At 39.0% G+C, this 20,923-nt stretch overlaps 2 protein-coding genes across 2 annotated transcripts; both read left to right on the forward strand.

Moving 5' to 3' along the window:
• The first annotated feature begins 8,621 nt into the window (after nt 1–8,621).
• Nucleotides 8,622–10,102, forward strand: LOC147334078 (Fc receptor-like B). The gene is made up of 5 exons (XM_086285867.1): nt 8,622–8,730; nt 9,185–9,220; nt 9,347–9,607; nt 9,687–9,931; nt 10,010–10,102. Exons 1-5 carry the CDS (start codon nt 8,700–8,702, stop codon nt 10,100–10,102), a joined length of 666 nt encoding a protein of 221 aa, XP_086141993.1. The 5' UTR covers nt 8,622–8,699.
• A 6,291-nt stretch (nt 10,103–16,393) lies between these two features.
• Nucleotides 16,394–20,552, forward strand: LOC147334079 (Fc receptor-like protein 5). Its single transcript, XM_086286645.1, has 7 exons — nt 16,394–16,510; nt 16,964–16,999; nt 17,126–17,389; nt 17,469–17,714; nt 17,793–17,969; nt 18,738–18,822; nt 20,135–20,552. The coding sequence occupies exons 1-7, from the start codon at nt 16,480–16,482 to the stop codon at nt 20,139–20,141; spliced, it is 846 nt and encodes a 281-aa protein (XP_086142771.1). The 5' UTR covers nt 16,394–16,479; the 3' UTR covers nt 20,142–20,552.
• The last annotated feature ends 371 nt before the right edge of the window (nt 20,553–20,923 follow it).

Consider the following 20,923-nt stretch of genomic DNA (forward strand, 5'->3'; position numbering starts at 1 on the left):
AAAGAGAGTTTGTACAGTTATAACAAGCTACAATGTCAGTATTTTATTCTTCAGCAAAGCCTGAAATCTCTTTGGAGGCTTTCTTGTAAATTTCTTTCTTGCCTTTATTCTGAGCAGTAGTGTTATTTGATTTGTTTTATTTTTTTTACATTGGCTGCTTTTTGTTTCATTTCCTGTCTAGTCCTTAAATCCTAGAATCCAGTCCCATGAATCATTAAAGCATAAAAACAGCTCCGAACACAAGCAATGAACCAGTGCTGAGGAGTGTCTGAAAGTCACGTTATAAGGAAGTAGGCAAAGATCCAGCAAACAGCTGACACAGGACCTGACTGTATACTGAAGCCTCATCAGAAATGGTCTCAGTAGAAAAATGTCTGCCAAGAAGTTGTCAAGGAAAAGGCTGAGGCACGCCAAACTACACAAGTAAAACATGGTAGAGGCTCCGTCATGGTTTGCATGGTTGCATTTTAGCCAGAGGGGTTGGAGGCCGTGTTAAAATTGATAGAATTATAAATGAATAAACATACGGGCGTTGTTTGAGCCACCATGTAATACCTTCTGCTAAGAAACAGCTTTATTTTTCAGCATGACAATGAACCTAAACATACTAACAATGCAGTAAAATACCTGGACACTATCGGTCATGGACTGGCCTCCCCGGAACGCGGACCTCAGCTTTATTGAAGCAGTGTGGGATCATCTTCACAGAGAACAGAACAAAAAGCAAAAAGCACTCAAAACACCTGGAGAACTATTCCTAAAGACGACTTAAAGAAATGACAAGAGATCTGATTAAGAGAGTTCAGGTTGTGCTGTAGAACAAAGGTGGGCACACCAAATATGGACTCTTAACCTGACTCTGGTTTTGCCTTTTATGCTTTTTCATTAATGTTTGGACACGTTTCCGTCACTGCTTTTATTTCTCATTTTCCACAAAATATAAAGACAGGAGGAGAGGCTCAGGACTCACATTGTTCATAAGTTTTCCAAACTATCATCAAGCACTTGGATGTTTGGCTGTAATCTTATCTTTTTACCTTCCTGTCATTGGTCCCATTGATGAGAACTGGGAGTTAACAGACAACGGTCACACTGCTTTTATTCTCCTTTTATTTCAATGAACATACTTTTGATTCTTGATTGTAAACCTCAAACCCCTCCGGTCCAGCTCTCACAAAAACTTTATCAAAGAGGAAAAGCTCTCGTACAGATTTTTTTTCCTGTGATAAGCACGTTTGTTCTGGTGTTTTCATCAGGGGCCAAACAGGAAGCTGCAGCGACGCTCTCTACATGTTCAGATAAGTCAGACAGTCGGACCTCTATAAAACCTGACCTACGTTTAAAACAAGGCAGTTCTCAGACTGACAGCCGACCAAAGGAAGCAGATCCTTGAACCAACCAACCATGGTCCTCGCCCTTCTCTGCATGGATCACAGCTACAGGTTGTTTTACGATCTGTGACAAAATTATAAAAAAATTCTATTCAATCTGGGAATTAACATACTATAACTTAAGTGTGGCCTACAAAATGACTCAGAGCAATAAAATTTGTCCATCCTTCCAACCCGGTCAGGAAGATAAACATCCCAAAACAATGAACAGTCCCGGAGCTGAAGGACAAAAGCAATACACAGAATTATAAATGTGTCAAATGTTAAAAAATAGTCACAATTTGCATGCTTACTTAAGACCCTTCCTTAATAGAAACCACACCTAAACTAAGGCTACGTCCACACTACCCCGGAGAGATCTGAAAACAGCGTTTTCGTCTGAAAATCCTCGGCGTCTCCACCATCGGTTTCATTTTAACAGAGTTGTGCATCCACATTGAGCACAAGTATGAAATGCAAGGCCTGCCTCAGCTGCCTCGGCTCTTTGAAACGTTGCGGGAAAATGTTGAGGAAAAGCACCGAGGTTTTTAAATGGACTAACAATGAGATGGAGTTGTTGCTGCGAGTAACACAACAGTACAAAGTGGCAAAAGCGAGTGAGAATTAGAGAATTGGAAGAAAATCTATCTGAAGCATGCACAAACTGATAGGGCTGTCAAAATTGAGAGCAAACAAAACAACTGCTGTATGATGCCCTCTGCTCTCTAAGTTTAATAGGTCACTTGACTGCATCACATGACTAAAATGTGTCATTGTTTTCAAAAAGTCTCCATTTTAGCTGTGCACACTGCGATGTGAAAGCACCGTTTTCAAATGTATGCGTTTTCGAGAGCCAAAACAGAGAGAAAACGGTGTTTTCAAACGAAAATGCATTAGTGTGGACGTAGCCAAAGTCCTTGTTCTTATTTCTCTGCCTCACACACCTGATTTCATCTGAGCTCATCCTTTCACAGATCAAACAGGATCAGTTAGAGGTCAGAGGTCAACCACAGCAGTCTGTCATGTTTCACTGTTGGTCCTAAACCCACTCGGGGAGGTTTAATGTGGCGTTTTTCTGTCTCTGTAGGGCTAAAGGATCTTTCTGTTATCTGGATTCACACTAACATCATCAGTCAGGAGAAAAACAATCACACGAACCTGATTAGCAACTCGCTAAGTTAATCCTGGATTTTCCCCGTTGATGGCAACATCTGACCAACCACAGCCATGGCGGCAGATGTTACAAAGGAAGATAAAATTACAATATCAGAAAAATATGAAGAGGTTAAACACACAATGAAGACTGAAACTAAAACCCCTGCTGTAGACAGATCAGCTGTGAGTGCTTTAAATGTTTATGCCAGTAAGATGGGAGAAGAGCTGCTATATCAATAAAGTTTAACCTGTTTGAAGCCTGGAAAGTTAACGGGCTCATCAATATCACATCTTAGATTAGATTAGATTAGATTAGATTAGATTAGATTTGGGGTTGCTGAGCACCCAGAGAGCTGCCCATCCAGTCAAGGTAAACTTTACTCGTCCCAATGAGACGTCTTCCCTGTCTCTGTCAGTCCCTGCATCCTTAAATGTCTCCAGTTGTCCCGAGTTCCCTCTGACTGCCTCCTTGGTGTAAACCCCTGTTCCTCTCTGTCCTCGTCGTCTGTTGTCTTCATCTCCATTGTCCGTCATCATAATTTTACCATCTCTGTGCAAGTCTGCAAATTTCTTTATTAAATCATAAGATTTAATAATCCTGATAATAATGACTTGCAGTAGTCAAAAGTGTTGATATTAAAACCTAAGAATTTCAGGAAGTTTGTTTTACAAATAAATAAAGCTCTGTGGTCTCTGTAGTTCACCATCTCCTAGTCTCCAACCTTTAACCTCTCTGCTCTGTGTTGTTTTGTCTTTTAGATCAAAAACCCACCACGGCTCACCACGGAGGACACACAGAGAATGGATCTCTAGTACTAATTGTTGGTCTGTCAATTTTTGCTGTGCTTCTTGTTACTGATTTTGTTGTTTTTCTGATCTACAGAAAACATAAAAAGAAGCAGAATCAGGATTCAGACCAGCCTCCTGTTGAATTGCAGCCTGTTTGAAATGTCTCAGAGTTTTTCTCCTGCTGCTGTTCAGACTCTCAGTGTTGTCACTGAACATTCAGATACAGACAGATGTTCTGATCATCCAGCAGACAGACATCAAACATGTCCAGAGTTGGTTTGACGTTAAATTTCCCTGATTATCATCAAACCTGTTCAGACTGTGTCAGTGTGTCTCTGTGCTGTCTGTCAGAGACTCTGTGAACTACAGTGTTTGTTCATCTTCACAGTTTTCATGCGATTTGTTGATGGGAATTTTTTTTGGCTTCCAGCTGCTCATCTTATTGTACTTTTCTGTAGCATAGGTTTTCCTATTTATGTCCTGTATTTGGAAATTACAGGATTTGTATTTTCAAACATTTTTTTTTCTGTTGATAAAAAAAAAGTAACTTGGGAACACAAAATATTCAGTTTGTGAGTTCCTTTATATATTCCTATATAACTCATATTAAAACACATTCAAGTCTCACAGAGATGAAACTTAGAGAAACCTGCAGTGTACACTGTGGGTGTAGTTCAACACACAGTCAATCATTAGCTGGCTGCAGATAACTGGTTTCAGAAATGTGGTTATCGATGTCTGTTCAGCTGGGCTTTCTGCTCACACTCCTGCCTGCATTCACATTAAAAGGAGTGTTTTGCAAGTCATGTGACCCTTCCTCCACACAACAACAGTTGTTATCAGATGGTGATGAGAAATATTTTAACCACTTAGCACACTCTCGGTGCTGCTGTTTATTTCTAAGGTGACGGCTGCACATTAGAGCTGTGGATCTTTACACTGGACCCCTTTAAACATTAAACTTTATGTCCCACAGCCTGATAACAGAGATGTGTAAATCACTTCAGTCTGTCTCAGGTGAAATTAGTTTTATTGATTGAACAGCTTTACCTGGTGTTTGTTCTGTGTTCTGGTAACTGCATTTTTTGTGCATATGAGACTTGACAGCAGATTAGAATCAAGTACAACAATATTTATACATTCTCCAAATAACATATGCACATGTCCATAACATTAAGACCCACAGTTGGAGCTTTGTTTAGTGGTATATAGTGTTGTCTAGTGTGCGGCTTAACAAAGCAGAGAATCTCTGTCATGCTTAAAACCTGCTGCACATAAAAGAATCAGTGCAGTAGATGAACTTCTGATTTGTTGCTCTTTATCTGTACATGTTGGTGCTATTAACTTGGACGTGTGAGTCCAGAACAGTTCTGTTTGGTAACAATAAAGTCCATCAAATAAATAAGTGTCCAGATGGTGGTTAATTTTTTTTAATGTGATTTTGTTCATTACTAACACTGGTGAGTGTAATCACATTACTGTTACTGTAATCACATTACTGTCATTTTATTATTGACAAAATATTAACGACATGTTGATGATCTGTTTATATCCATGTTAGTCTTTAAAGTCCAACATCTCCCTCTAGTGGCCATAAATAAACCATGTGGGAGCAAATACATTTATTCATTAACCAAACTACAAGATGTTGACACAAGGGGGCAATTGATGTCTCCATTAAACAGATGGATAATTGTTGGCATTCCTGGAGTGGCTTCATCTCAGGAGGTAGAGCAGATCACCCACTAATTATAAAGCTTGTGAACTGATCCCTTGATGCTCCAGTCTGCATGCCAAATATCCTTGGACAACATGTAGCTTGCCATCACCAGTGTGTGAATGTGTGTGTGAATGGGTGGATGACTGGATATGTAAAGCGCTTTGGGGTCCTTAGGGACTAGTAAAGCGCTATATAAATACAGGCCATTTACCATAAAAACTTTTTGTCTGATGCATCCATCAGTTTGAATGTTAGACAGAAAGCACTTAAGAGAGTAAAATTGTGGCATATAAGTACATATAAAAATTTACCACAAAAACTCAAATTATGTTGAAAAACTACTCAATGATACATTTTTTAGCTTTTCTAGATAAACGATAAGATTAGATAGAACTTTATTAATCCCTCGGGTGGGTTCCTCTGGGAAATTCGATTTCCAAAAAAAGCACAGCACCGACAGAAGTTACAGAGTTACAGAATATTATATATATATATATATATATATATATATATATATATATATATATATATATATATATATATATATATATATATATACACACACACACACACATACACACACATATATAAATACAGAGACAAATATAAATAAAATATACAAAGGGGATATAGAAATAAATAAATAGATATAATAAATAAATAATAAATAAATAGAATAAATAGGAATAAAAATAAAAATACAAGTGAATTGCACATTTCAAGTATTGAGTCTATTGCACTGTTGACTATTTACAAAAAGTATTGTACAAGGTATTGCACAGTGAGGTGAAGAGGCACTACAGCTTAGTTGTTCCCCTCCCTCTCCCCTCCAGAGAGGAGTTAAACAGTCTGATGGCGTGTGGGACAAAGGAGTTTTTAAGTCTGTTAGTTCTTGTCTTGGGGAGAAGCAACCTGTCACTGAACAGACTCTTCTGGTTGTTAATGGCCGTGTGCAGAGGATGCCTGGCATTGTTCATAATGTCCATCAGTTTCTTTAATGTCCTTTTCTCTGCCACTGTCTATAAAAAAAAAGCTTCATGTTTGAATGTTTTTTTTAAGTTGTCTTTTCACAAAGAAAAAACGTAGCCCTCCACCTCTGTGTTTGAACCAATAGAAAAGCTGGTGCTCAGAGGAAGACGGCTTCACTTGGCACTGGACTGGATGATGCCGTCATTCACCTCCTACATGGTTCCCTCTCTCACTTGGAGACCACTGGGAGCACTGTGAGAATCATGGTCTTTGATTTCTCCAGTGCCTTCAACACCATTCTTCCCACAGTCCTGAAGGACAAGCAGGAGTGGACCATCAGCGCACTACCTGGATTCTGGACTACCTCACCGACCAACCACAGTATGTGAGGACTCAGGGCTGTGTGTCAGACAGGGTCGTCTGCAGTACGGGGGCCCCACAGGGAACGGTTCTGGCTCCGTTCTTCTTCACCATCTACACTGCAGACTTCTCCCACAACTCCACCCAGTGCTTCCTGCAGAAGTTCTCTGATGACTCTGCAATAGTCGGCCTCGTCACTGATGGGGACGACAAGGAGTACAGAGACTTTGTGGACTGGTGCCAGCGGAACTACCTCCAGATCAACACTAATAAAACCAAGGAGCTGGTGGTAGACTTCCAGTGTGGTGAGTGAGGGAGAATGGTGGCTAAGCTGTCATCCCTGAGCAGCTCCTTCAGTGGCTGCAGCACCCTACTGGTGTTGGCCAGAGGGGCCGATGGTGCGATATGGCAGCCTCGCTTCTGTCAGTCTGCTCCAGCTGTGACTACCACAGTAACTTGCCTTCACCAGTGTGTGAATGTTAGAGTGAACGAATTGTAAAGCGCTTTGGGTGCCTAGAAAGCGCTATATACATGCAATCTGTTATTATCATTAAGAGCATTTCTTTAAACTCTGACAGATCAAAGACTGCTATATTTACTAAATATGAAAATATACTTAATAACTCACTTCTTTAATATTCTGTGCAATTAACTAACATTCGGTTCCTCACAGCTTCATTCAGCTGCTCTGAGGAACTGAATGTTAACCATTCAGTTTCTCCTTTATCTCACATTTGACTTCATGTTAAACTATTTTAACATGAAGTTAGAATAACCTGAGCAGTAAGTGAAAACACTCGGAGTGTTTCATATAAAGATTTGTGAGTGGCAGCAGTTTCAGGTCTGTTATCAGCTGTTCTGTCTGCAGTGACGTCCTCTGTGTGTTTTACTGTGCAGACACTGATCCAGCTGCAGTTTACTCAGCAGTGAGAACTGAAGACGTCACTTATGGAAAAATCATCACAGACAAGAACAAACGATCACAGATAAGAGGTAAAGCTGCTCTTCTTCACTTCTGGATTAAAGCATCCCGAGGATGGTCATGTGATCTGTAACACTGGAGCAGCTCTTTCTCTTTTATTTGTGCCTTAAAGGTTGCACAACTAAAAGGATGAATTTGTTGTTAATGCGTCGTATAAAGAAGGCTGAACAGACCAAACAGTGTTTTCAGCCTCTCAAACTGTTCTTTAACACAATTTTAAAACCTTTTATTTTAATTTCTGCAAACAGAATTCAGTAAAACCGCAGCAGAAACTTCCTGTTGTTGGCTGCTCTCAGCCTGAAACTCTGCCTATGGTGCCAAAAACTAAGCACAAATTTAGAGGTGACCACGTTTTTGCTGTAGCTGCTCCGAAGTTGTGCAATGATCCTTCCATGTTAGCCATGTTGGCCTCATTGCTTTCTGAATTTAAAACGCTTCTTAAAGCACGTTTATGTGCTGATGCCTTTGGCACTCTTTTAAGAGGGTGACTCTATTTTATATGATTTTATTTTCTGTTTATGTTATTTATATATGAACAACATACATTTGTGAACCCTGGTTTATGTTAAAGTGCTTTATCAGTAAAGGTGTTATGGTATGAGCCTGACAACACTGATGAGAACATGTCGGCTTTCTTGCTTGTGGTTAGTGTGTCAGTCTGCACTGAGAGAAGATGGCGGCTTTGCTTTTAGCACAAAGGCGTCACAGTTCTATCCTTTCACCGATTGGCTCACAGCAAAGGTGCTGAGAGGAGAAACTGTGAGAGAATGTGATTGGCTCACACAGAAAGATGGAGGCTGGATTCAAACCCAGCACCTTCTTCCAGTCAGACAACAGCATCACCATGCTGCCTCAGGGGGACGTCCACTAAATGGTTATAATGGTTGTAGTTTGTTTCATTAACTAAGCTGCAACACTGACAGCAGACTGAAGTAGAGTCGACGTTTTAAATGATATTTTTAATTGATGTGTTGTGAATGAAGTCATAATGTCAGGATGTGCTTTATCGATTATCACAGAGAAACTCAAATATCATGTAATCATCTCAGTTAACCTCAAATTATGTCAAAACAACGTTGCTGGTTTCTAAACTTTTGAAAGCACAAAAGGTTTTATGTATTTCTGTGTGTTACACTTAAAAAAAACAACTTAATTTTAGTTTTGCTACAAAAGAGGAACTACAGAGTGTCTAAGTTCATATTCTGGAATAAATTTATCACATGAATCATTAAGAGGTTAGAAATCCACCAATAACTCTCAAATAGAGGAAGAATACGTGCTCAGAGGAAGAGGGCGGGCTTTACTTGGTGTCAGTGACAGAAATGAAAAAAAGCTCAAATGAGTGAGAAGGACGATGAAGGAAACATCTGTGCTGTGTCTGCTCTGTAAGTAGAATCTCTGTGTTTGTTTGAATTCTTGTACTTTGACTGTCTGCTCTCCTGATAACTGATGATGGAGGAGAAGACATGAAAAACAAATCAGGCTGAATTCAAGTTCAAACACCACGAGGACCAACTGCAGGTCTGAAGTTTAACAGAGTTACTGATGAATTTATGAGTGAAAAGCTGAAATAAAATGTTGGTGTTTGTGTGAACAGAGCAGAGTGGTGCACTCTTACGTGGACCTCAGTTTAGTGCTAGTCTTTTGTATTTACTAATACATACAGTTACATATTATTACAACATAACTGTATGTGATTCCTTGTGTAACAGTAACTACATTAGAGCATGAAATATGAAATGATGTGATCAGTTTTATTTTAGAATTCATTATTATCAAATATTACGAAGTTGTTCTTTACATTCACCTCAAATCAACCTGAGTGTCATTTCTCTTTAGTTCTGATCTCACTGCTGAGCTGCACAACAAACCAAGGTCAGTAACCTTCTTCTGTCACAGTTTAAACCTGATAAACTCTGACAGGTTTTACACATTTGGATTAAAACTTTCAGTAAAGATCTCAAAGACGTGATCATCAGTTTTTCATTGTAACCCTCACAGCTCGTCTGACTGTGAGTCCCAGCAGCTCTCAGATCTTTAAAGGAGACTTTGTGTCTCTGAGCTGTGAGGAGGACGACAGCTCTGCTGGATGGACTCTGAGGAGAAACACAAGCAAAGGACAAAGGACTCAGTGTGGAGATGGGTGGGGAAAACCAGCTGGTTCTTCATGTAACATCGATGTTTTCACCCATGACAGTGGAGTTTACTGGTGTGAGTCCAGAGAGGGTCCCATCAGTAACATGGTTAACCTGACAGTCACTGGTAAGCTGAGTGTGTGGAGTTAGTGTTGATGAAGCTGTGTGTAAATGGATGAAATGCTGTAGTTTGTCTCTGTGTTGAGGTGGATCAGTGATCCTGCAGAGTCCTGTCCTCCCTGTGATGGAGGGAGATGACGTCACTCTGCTCTGTAAAACAAAGACCACTCCCTCCAACCTCCCAGCTGCTTTCTATAAAGATGGCTCCCTCATCAGGAAGCAGCCTACAGGTCACATGACCATCCAGCATGTTTCCAGGTCTGATGAAGGCCTCTACAAGTGTGACATCAGCGTCATGGAGAGTCTCCATCCAGCTGGATCACTGTCACAGGTGACACACTCACCTGTCTGTGTTTCTGCAGCTTTCAACATTCACAATAAACTAATGATTACATGTTGTTTATTTAAGGGAAACCTACAACCACACCTCCATCTACTCCCACACCTGTATCTACATCCACCTCTATCCCTACATCAGCCTCTCTTGTTCTTCCTGTGTTAATCTCTGTTGGGTCAGTCTGTGTTGTGGTTCTACTGGTGTTACTGGCTCTACTGGTGAGAAGAGATGTTGACCTGAAACCTGAAGGTGGGTTGTTGTCAGTTTGTATTACCTGCACTGCATTGAGATGGCAGCCAGTTGTTTTGAATTTAAAAAAAGCTCATTTGAATAGTTTGATTCAAATGTGGCTCGTCTGTATTTTAACTGGCCCAGAGAACAGGTGTCAAAGCTGTAACTGCTCAGATGTGTTTGATTTTGGTTTTGGTGACACACAAGTTGTCAAGAAATTGTAATGTCAAAGGTGTGGAGAGAAAAATATCACTATGTGTTTTTCTTTCATTCTTTCAGACTGGGTCTTAATGTGATGATTTGTCTATATATTTGTAAATATATTTTTATTACCTCATGCGTGTAAAACCACAGCAGCAACTTCCTGTTGCTGAAAGTTAAATGCAGAGTGACACTTGCAACACAGGAAAAAATGTAACATAGATTAACTGGAAACACTTTATCTGGGATCTTAGGTGGTTTCCAGTCTCAGAGAGAGTTTTGTTGTTCTGGTTAGACTGCTTACTGCCGCATGTGCTACTTTGTCTAATAACAGTTTTCATGTTGGGACAACATATTTGCTTCATGATGAAGTGTGTCTGATTGTATTGAAAGAAGATGGCAGCTTTGTGGACACCAGGTTCTTTTTTCACACAAAAGCCGGCGGTTTCTGTTATTCAGAGGTGTTAAAATGAGGAAAAAGCAAAAACCTGCTGCTCTCTGTAAAAAATGAGTGATTTTTTTTTAGACAAAACCATCAGAAAGAGGAGTCCAAGGTACAACTGCTCTCTAACAGAGAAAACCCAACCGCACAACCTGTTTCCACACATCATGCTAAGCTAAGCTAACCACATCATTGCTCAGTCTTCGAGCTCAGACTTGTGAGCTCTCCGTGACAAATGATTTCCTGTTAAGTTGTCTAGTTCATTTAAAGAAACATGAGCAGCAAGATGTGAGCTTCATTAAATTCACCCCTGTTGGTCTTGAAACAATGCTGAACAACAACTATGATATTACGTTTTTATTAAGTTTTAATACATTTTTATACAACAAATATCATCACAATAATGATAATAATAATAATAATGATAATGATAATGATAATGATAATAATAATAATAATGATAATAATAATAATAATAATCATCATCTCTGTGAGCCAAAAGCTCAGAAAGCAGAGTGCTCCAAACACTCTACCACAGTCTATTTTTATTTGTTGTTGTGTGTGAATGATGTCACAGAGGCAGGGTATCAATATGTCCATCTCAACCAGTCAAGCCCCACCCACGTGCTGTTTAATCAACCAATCAGAAGAGAGTTTTGATTAAAGGGACAGGAGGGAACACAGCTGGCATCAGACAGAGGCTGCACAAAGGCCCCATGTAAAGAAGGATTATACTGAACTGTGAATCATACAAAGCTACTGTAGTAGAAAAGAAAAACATGCAGCTAGAAATTGGCAGAAAATGTCCACCTCAAATGTAAAATACAGCATGTTATGTAATATCAGATTAAAGATACCCAAACTTACAGTGATGTTCAAAATTTATTGGATATAATTTTGTAATTTTGCATCGGTGCACCAACACAGCAGGTTTAAAATCAATTAATCAAGATGTGATTGAAGTGCAAACTTTCAACTTTACTATTGCATTCATTGTTTAGGAATCAGTACAAGTGAGGTAAGCCATCAACAGTCTGAAGACAACCTGCACAAGAGCCAAAAGCCTCCATAAATGATATAAATGACTTTCTTGGCCTTTTCTGGGGGAAATGTACTAACGGAGTAGAGAAGGTCGTACAACAAGGTCTCTGAGTTGGTAAAAATAAGGTCAATTGCTGTGAATATCTTATATCAGAAGGTCAACCCCAACCAACATCTAAATTGGACTACAATGTTATTCATATGGAAGCTCTTATTTGTATCTGAACTGGTTCCCAGTAAAGTCTGAACTGTGTGTGATGCAGAGAGGTGGAGATTGGAGGTCTGGATTGAACTACAAAGCTTGTAATCATGTTTCCTGTTGTTTGAACTGTGTGTGTTTGTGTTCAGACTTTAAACCAGAGCCAGACGTCGTCTACTCTTCACTGAAGTAGTCCACCAGTCCAACCATTGACGTCCAGCTGCTGGTCTTTAACTGGTCTCCCCAGCACTTCAGACCAGAGGACATCCACAGATTTTTAAATGTCTTAAGTCTTTTTTTTTTCTCACTGAGAAAACCCATAGACCCATAGGACTCAAAAATTGCATCATGGATTTTTTTAAAGTGTCCTTTAATAAGGAATCAAAGCTTCATGGTTCTATAAAAATGTTTCATGTCTTAAAAATTATGCTTTTTATGTGTTTTTTATGTGCCTCTTTTGTAGAAGTGAAATGAGTTAAACAACTCAAAAAAATTACATACAACACATTTTAACTGGAATTAAAAAAATGCATTTTGCAGCAAATCTGCAGTAAGAAAATAAAAATGTGATTTGTATTTCTTTTTTTGATTTCTTAGCACTTATTCCCATGGCAAACGCCTTGCTTCTGAGGGTTTGTTCTCATTTGTTTTAAACATTGATGCTTCCTGATATATCTGGTTTCGTTATGATTTAATTATGATTATATCACTGTGGAATTTCAGCATATTCAGACAAAGCTGCTGAAGATGATTCACATACACTGATATCAAAGTATCACATACCAACAGCAGACAGTCAAACAAAGCAGAAGTAATTTGGGGGGCCCAGGGTGAGGTGTGAACTGTATGTTCACTTCATTCAAACATGGAGATTTGAATCTCTCTGTTTTAAATCTCCACTGCTTTTTCCAGCCTTAACATTTTTACCAACATCATGTTTGTCTTTATTGCCAAGAGCGATTTAGCTTTGATGAAAGGGTGCAGTGCTAATTTATTAGCTAGTGTCAGATAGCTTGGTTATCAAGCTGCTTCCATAGACTGTAAGGAGTCAACAGAAAGGCACTGATAGCTGCTAAATAGAGCTTTGTAACATAAAAACAAGATCCTAGATTTAAACTTACCAGAACTGGTAATGTTTGTTTATGCAATAAGCCACATAGTATTGGTTACACATTTGCATTAAAAATACCCCCAAAGCACAAACATGGTCCAGAGGTCCAATTGGCTGAGGTGAAGCCTAACAGACAGTTGGCAGTTACAGCAGCCTGTGTCCATCGACCTCTCAAAGAGGCCACGCCCCTAATAATGCAAACTTTCAGGCTCATTAACATTTGAACAGCTGCGTTATAAAGGCATTCAACTCATGCATACTTCGTATGAAGGAGAGGGTTAGCTATAGAGACCAAATATATTTTTAATAGCAGGTTGTATAAATTTTTATTTCTGCTGTAAAGTTGAACATGTTCACATGAGTGTCTATGGAGAGTGACTGACTTTACAAATCTCATGTGGACATTAGAGGAACTGCAGCATTTGGTGCTCTTGGTTTGTTCAGTGTTGTAGTGGGAGGAGTCAGAGACACAGTTGGACGGAATTAAGATTTAATGTTAAATTAGGTTAACATTAAATTAGATTAAGATTAATTATGTCATAGAAGCAAAAGTAGCTGAATTTAAGAAACTGGAAGCCTGTGACGATGTGTAAAATAAACCCAGTTTGGATTATGAGTAAATGATTTTACATTTAACAGCATGATGGTATCAGTCAAATATATATCAGTCTGTCTGTAGATTTTCACACCATGTTAAGTTCTGTGTGTTTGTCGTCTGTGGTTAACACTAACGAGTCTGCGACTGTTTCTGAGGAAAAAAAGCTTCATCTACGTGTGCTTCAACACAGAGGTGTGAATTTTAAATAGAGGAAGAAACACGTGAGTTATTTGTAAGAGCATTTCTGTAAACTCACACAGGTCAGACACTGTTATCATATTTACTAAACATGAAAATATATTTTATTATTGGTGTAAATTAAGCACATTTCCTGCTGTATTATTCACAGTTTTCCTTTTAACGTTTAGTCTTTCATATTTATGACACCAGCATCTTACATTCCTTCTGTCTCAGTATCTAAATTCTGAGCCTACCTCTGATAAAGTTCATATTTTAATAGTGACGGCCTGTTAGTCTGATTGGCTAACATGTGAGCTGACTTTAATATCCTGTTAGTGCAAATAACCAACATTCAGCTTTTGTGAGGAACTGAATGCAGATCATTCAGTTCCTCCTTTATCAGGTGTGTTTATCTCACATTTGACTTCATGTTAAACTATTTTAAATTTCTAAAATAACCTGAGCAGTAACTGAAAACACTCTGAGTGTTTTATAAAAAGATTTGTGAGTGGCAGCAGTTTCATGTCTGTTCTCAGCTGTTCTGTCTGCAGTGACGTCCTCTGTGTGTGTTTTACTGTGCAGACACTGATCCAGCTGCAGTTTACTCAGCAGTGAGAACTGAAGACGTCACTTATGGAAAAATCATCACAGACAAGAACAAACGATCACAGACGAGAGGTAAAGCTGCTCTTCTTCACTTCTGCATAAAAAGGTCCTGATGATGTTCACGTGGTTTTTATCCGTCTGTGTTCGAGTGTGTTTCAGAAGTCGCACAACTTCAGCTCACACATAAGTTCTAAAAAAGATGAGTTAGTTGTTAATATGAGTTATATGAAGAAGAAGAAGGCTGAACAAAACAAAGTGTTCTCAGCCTCCTGAACTGTCCAATAACGCAGTGAATCATTTTAAAACCTTTTACGTCTTTTAACTTCTGCAAACTGAGTTCAGTGAAACGACAGCAGAAGCTTCCTGTTGTTGGCTGCAGTCAGACTGAATCTGAGGACACTGACGAGAACGTGTCGGCTTTCTTCCTTGTGGTTAGTGTGTCGGTCTGCACTGAAAGAAGATGGCGTCACAGCTGGGAGGCCAAACCAGGAGAACGGTTTGATCCAGCTGCAGTTTACTCAGCAGTGAGAACTGAAGACGTCACTTATGGAAAAATCATCACAGACAAGAACAAACGATCACAGACGAGAGGTAAAGCTGCTCTTCTTCACTTCTGGATTAAAGCATCCTGAGGATGGTCATGTGATCTGTAACACTGGAGCAGCTCTTTCTCTTTTATTTGTGCCTTAAAGGTTGCACAACTAAAAGGATGAATTTGTTGTTAATGCGTCGTATAAAGAAGGCTGAACAGACCAAACAGTGTTTTCAGCCTCTCAAACTGTTCTTTAACACAATTTTAAAACCTTTTATTTTAATTTCTGCAAACAGAATTCAGTAAAACCGCAGCAGAAACTTCCTGTTGTTGGCTGCTCTCAGCCTGAAACTCTGCCTATGGTGCCAAAAACTAAGCACAAATTTAGAGGTGACCACGTTTTTGCTGTAGCTGCTCCGAAGTTGTGCAATGATCCTTCCATGTTAGCCATGTTGGCCTCATTGCTTTCTGAATTTAAAACGCTTCTTAAAGCACGTTTATGTGCTGATGCCTTTGGCACTCTTTTAAGAGGGTGACTCTATTTTATATGATTTTATTTTCTGTTTATGTTATTTATATATGAACAACATACATTTGTGAACCCTGGTTTATGTTAAAGTGCTTTATCAGTAAAGGTGTTATGGTATGAGCCTGACAACACTGATGAGAACATGTCGGCTTTCTTGCTTGTGGTTAGTGTGTCAGTCTGCACTGAGAGAAGATGGCGGCTTTGCTTTTAGCACAAAGGCGTCACAGTTCTATCCTTTCACCGATTGGCTCACAGCAAAGGTGCTGAGAGGAGAAACTGTGAGAGAATGTGATTGGCTCACACAGAAAGATGGAGGCTGGATTCAAACCCAGCACCTTCTTCCAGTCAGACAACAGCATCACCATGCTGCCTCAGGGGGACGTCCACTAAATGGTTATAATGGTTGTAGTTTGTTTCATTAACTAAGCTGCAACACTGACAGCAGACTGAAGTAGAGTCGACGTTTTAAATGATATTTTTAATTGATGTGTTGTGAATGAAGTCATAATGTCAGGATGTGCTTTATCGATTATCACAGAGAAACTCAAATATCATGTAATCATCTCAGTTAACCTCAAATTATGTCAAAACAACGTTGCTGGTTTCTTAACTTTTGAAAGCACAAAAGGTTTTATGTATTTCTGTGTGTTACACTTAAAAAAACAACTTAATTTTAGTTTTGCAACAAAAGAGGAACTACAGAGTGTCTAAGTGCATATTCTGGAATAAATTTATCACATGAATCATTAAGAGGTTAGAAATCCACCAATAACTCTCAAATAGAGGAAGAATACGTGCTCAGAGGAAGAGGGCGGGCTTTACTTGGTGTCAGTGACAGAAATGAAAAAAAGCTCAAATGAGTGAGAAGGACGATGAAGGAAACATCTGTGCTGTGTCTGCTCTGTAAGTAGAATCTCTGTGTTTGTTTGAATTCTTGTACTTTGACTGTCTGCTCTCCTGATAACTGATGATGGAGGAGAAGACATGAAAAACAAATCAGGCTGAATTCAAGTTCAAACACCACGAGGACCAACTGCAGGTCTGAAGTTTAACAGAGTTACTGATGAATTTATGAGTGAAAAGCTGAAATAAAATGTTGGTGTTTGTGTGAACAGAGCAGACCGTTGAACCTTACGTGGACCTCAGTTTAGTGCTAGTCTTTTGTATTTACTAATACATACAGTTACATATTATTATAACATAACTGTATGTGATTCCTTGTGTAACAGTAACTACATTAGAGCATGAAATATGAAATGATGAGAGCAGTTTTATTTTAGAATTCATTATTATCAAATATTACGAAGTTGTTCTTTACATTCACCTCAAATCAACCTGAGTGTCATTTCTCTTTAGTTCTGATCTCACTGCTGAGCTGCACAACAAACCAAGGTCAGTAACCTTCTTCTGTCACAGTTTATACCTGATAAACTCTGACAGGTTTCACACATTTGGATTAAAACTTTCAGTAAAGATCTCAAAGACGTGATCATCAGTTTTTCATTGTAACCCTCACAGCTCGTCTGACTGTGAGTCCCAGCAGCTCTCAGTTCTTTAAAGGAAACTTTGTGTCTCTGAGCTGTGAGGAGGACGACAGCTCTGCTGGATGGACTCTGAGGAGAAACACAAGCAAACAACAGAGGAGTCAGTGTGGAGATGGGTGGGGAGAAGGTGCTGGTTCTTCATGTAACATCAGCTACATCTTCACGTCGGACAGTGGGGTTTACTGGTGTGAGTCCAGAGAGGGTCCCATCAGTAACATGGTTAACCTGACAGTCACTGGTAAGCTGAGTGTGTGGAGTTAGTGTTGATGAAGCTGTGTGTAAATGGATGAAATGCTGTAGTTTGTCTCTGTGTTGAGGTGGATCAGTGATCCTGCAGAGTCCTGTCCTCCCTGTGATGGAGGGAGATGACGTCACTCTGCTCTGTAAAACAAAGACCACTCCCTCCAACCTCCCAGCTGCTTTCTATAAAGATGGCTCCCTCATCAGGAAGCAGCCTACAGGTCACATGACCATCCAGCATGTTTCCAGGTCTGATGAAGGCCTCTACAAGTGTGACATCAGCGGTCATGGAGAGTCTCCATCCAGCTGGATCACTGTCACAGGTGACACACTCACCTGTCTGTGTTTCTGCAGCTTTCAACATTCACAGTAAACTAATGATTACATGTTGTATGTTTAAGGGAAACCTACAACCACATCTCCATCTACTCCCACACCTATATATACATCCACCTCTATCCCTACATCAGCCTCTCTTGTTCTTCCTGTGTTAATCTCTGTTGGGTCAGTCTGTGTTGTGGTTCTACTGGTGTTACTGGCTCTACTGGTGAGAAGAGATGTTGACCTGAAACCTGAAGGTGGGTTGTTGTCAGTTTGTATTACCTGCACTGCATTGAGATGGCAGCCAGTTGTTTTAAATTAAAAAAAGCTCATTTGAATAGTTTGATTCAAATGTGGCTCGTCTGTATTTCATCTGGCCCAGAGAACAGGTGTCAAAGCTGTAACTGCTCAGATGTGTTTGATTTTGGTTTTGGTGACACACAAGTTGTCAAGAAATTGTAATGTTAAAGGTGTGGAGAGAGAAAAAAATATCCTTATGTGTTTTTCTTTCATTCTCTCAGACTGGGTCTTAATGTGATGATTTGTCTTCATTAAATATTTTTTTATTACCTCATGCGTGTAAAACCACAGCAGCAACTTCCTGTTGCTGAAAGTTAAATGCAGAGTGACACTTGCAACACAGGAAAAAATGTAACATTAACTGGAAACACTTTATCTGGGAGCTTAGGTGGTTTCCAGTCTCAGAGAGAGTTTTGTTGTTCTGGTTAGATTTGTCACTGCCGCGTGTGCTACTTTGGCTAATAACAGTTTTCATGTTGGGACAACATATTTGCTTCATGATGAAGTGTGTCTGATTGTATTGAAAGAAGATGGCAGCTTTGTGGACACCAGGTTCTTTTTTCACACAAAAGCCGGCGGTTTCTGTTATTCAGAGGTGTTAAAATGAGGAAAAAGCAAAAACCTGCTGCTCTCTGTAAAAAATGAGTGATTTTTTTTTAGACAAATAATAAAGAAAATGTGCAGATTTCATTCCTGCTGTAATTTAAATGTGTTTTATTTTGCAGAGATTTATACAACTGTGGTTTACTCAGCAGTGAGAGCTGAAGACGTCAGTATTGGAGACAAAACCATCAGAAAGAGGAGTCCAAGGTACAACTGCTCTCTAACAGAGAAAACCCAACCGCACAACCTGTTTCCACACATCATGCTAAGCTAAGCTAACCACATCATTGCTCAGTCTTCGAGCTCAGACTTGTGAGCTCTCCGTGACAAATGATTTCCTGTTAAGTTGTCTAGTTCATTTAAAGAAACATGAGCAGCAAGATGTGAGCTTCGTTAAATCCACCCCTGTTGGTCTTGAAACAATGCTGAACAACAACTATGATATTACGTTTTAAGCTTTAATACATTTTTATACAACAAATATCATCACAGTAATAATAATAATAATAATAATGATAATAATAATGATAATAATAATGATAATAATAATGATAATGATAATAATAATAATAATAATAATAATAATAATAATAATAATAATCATCATCATCATCATCTCTGTGAGCAAAAGCTCAGAAAGCAGAGTGCTCCAAACACTCTACCACAGTCTATTTTTATTTGTTGTTGTGTGTGAATGATGTCACAGAGGCAGGGTATCAATATGTCCATCTCAACCAGTCAAGCCCCACCCACGTGCTGTTTAATCAACCAATCAGAAGAGAGTTTTGATTAAAGGGACAGGAGGGAACACAGCTGGCATCAGACAGAGGCTGCACAAAGGCCCCATGTAAAGAAGGATTATACTGAACTGTGAATCATACAAAGCTACTGTAGTAGAAAAGAAAAACATGCAGCTAGAAATTAGCAGAAAATGTCCACCTCAAATGTAAAATACAGCATCTGTTATGTAATATCAGATTAAAGATACCCAAACTTACAGTGATGTTCAAAATTTATTGGATATAATTTTGTAATTTTGCATCGGTGCACCAACACAGCAGGTTTAAAATCAATTAATCAAGATGTGATTGAAGTGCAAACTTTCAACTTTACTATAGCATTCATTGTTTAGGAATCAGTACAAGTGAGGTAGGCCACCAACAGTCTGAAGACAACCTGCACAAGAGCCAAAAGACTCCATAAATGATATAAATGACTTTCTTGGCCTTTTCTGGGGAAATGTACTAACGGAGTAGAGAAGGTCGTACAACAAGGTCTCTGAGTTGGTAAAAATAAGGTCAATTGCTGTGAATATCTTATATCAGAAGGTCAACCCCAACCAACATCTAAATTGGACTACAATGTTATTCATACGGAAGCTCTGATTTGTATCTGAGCTGGTTCCCAGTAAAGTCTGAACTGTGTGTGATGCAGAGAGGTGGAGATTGGAGGTCTGGATTGAACTACAAAGCTTGTAATCATGTTTCCTGTTGTTTGAACTGTGTGTGTTTGTGTTCAGACTTTAAACCAGAGCCAGACGTCGTCTACTCTTCACTGAAGTAGTCCACCAGTCCAACCATTGACGTCCAGCTGCTGGTCTTTAACTGGTCTCCCCAGCACTTCAGACCAGAGGACATCCACAGATTTTTAGATGTCTTAAGTCTTTTTTTTTCTCACTGAGAAAACCCATAGACCCATAGGACTCAAAAATTGCATCATGGATTTTTTTAAAGTGTCCTTTAATAAGGAATCAAAGCTTCATGGTTCTATAAAAATGTTTCATGTCTTAAAAATTATGCTTTTTATGTGTTTTTTATGTGCCTCTTTTGTAGAAGTGAAATGAGTTAAACAACTCAAAAAAATTACATACAACACATTTTAACTGGAATTAAAAAAATGCATTTTGCAGCAAATCTGCAGTAAGAAAATAAAAATGTGATTTGTATTTCTTTTTTTGATTTCTTAGCACTTATTCCCATGGCAAACGCCTTGCTTCTGAGGGTTTGTTCTCATTTGTTTTAAACATTGATGCTTCCTGATATATCTGGTTTCGTTATGATTTAATTATGATTATGTCACTGTGGAATTTCAGCATATTCAGACAAAGCTGCTGAAGATGATTCACATACACTGATATTAAAGTATCACATACCAACAGCACACAGTCAAACAAAGCAGAAGTAATTTGGGGGGCCCAGGGTGAGGTGTGAACTGTATGTTCACTTCATTCAAACATGGAGATTTGAATCTCTCTGTTTTAAATCTCCACTGCTTTTTCCAGCCTTAACATTTTTACCAACATCATGTT

The sequence above is a fragment of the Aulonocara sp. 'chitande type north' Nkhata Bay genome, linkage group LG3 (assembly GCF_057382095.1).
Source record: "Aulonocara sp. 'chitande type north' Nkhata Bay isolate Kocher_YH1m ecotype deep benthic linkage group LG3, A_spYH_male_GT1.1, whole genome shotgun sequence".
Lineage (NCBI taxonomy): Eukaryota > Metazoa > Chordata > Actinopteri > Cichliformes > Cichlidae > Aulonocara > Aulonocara sp. 'chitande type north' Nkhata Bay.

Bases quoted from the DNA above. Each gene is read 5' to 3' on its own strand.
- LOC147334078 (XM_086285867.1), top strand. From the start codon at position 8,700: ATGAAGGAAACATCTGTGCTGTGTCTGCTCT. The intron at 9,221-9,346 runs GTCAGTAACCTT...TAACCCTCACAG, and splicing joins GAGCTGCACAACAAACCAAG to CTCGTCTGACTGTGAGTCCC. The intron at 9,932-10,009 runs GTGACACACTCA...TGTTTATTTAAG, and splicing joins CAGCTGGATCACTGTCACAG to GGAAACCTACAACCACACCT.
- LOC147334079 (XM_086286645.1), top strand. From the start codon at position 16,480: ATGAAGGAAACATCTGTGCTGTGTCTGCTCT. The intron at 17,390-17,468 runs GTAAGCTGAGTG...CTCTGTGTTGAG, and splicing joins GGTTAACCTGACAGTCACTG to GTGGATCAGTGATCCTGCAG. The intron at 17,970-18,737 runs GTGGGTTGTTGT...TTTATTTTGCAG, and splicing joins TGTTGACCTGAAACCTGAAG to AGATTTATACAACTGTGGTT.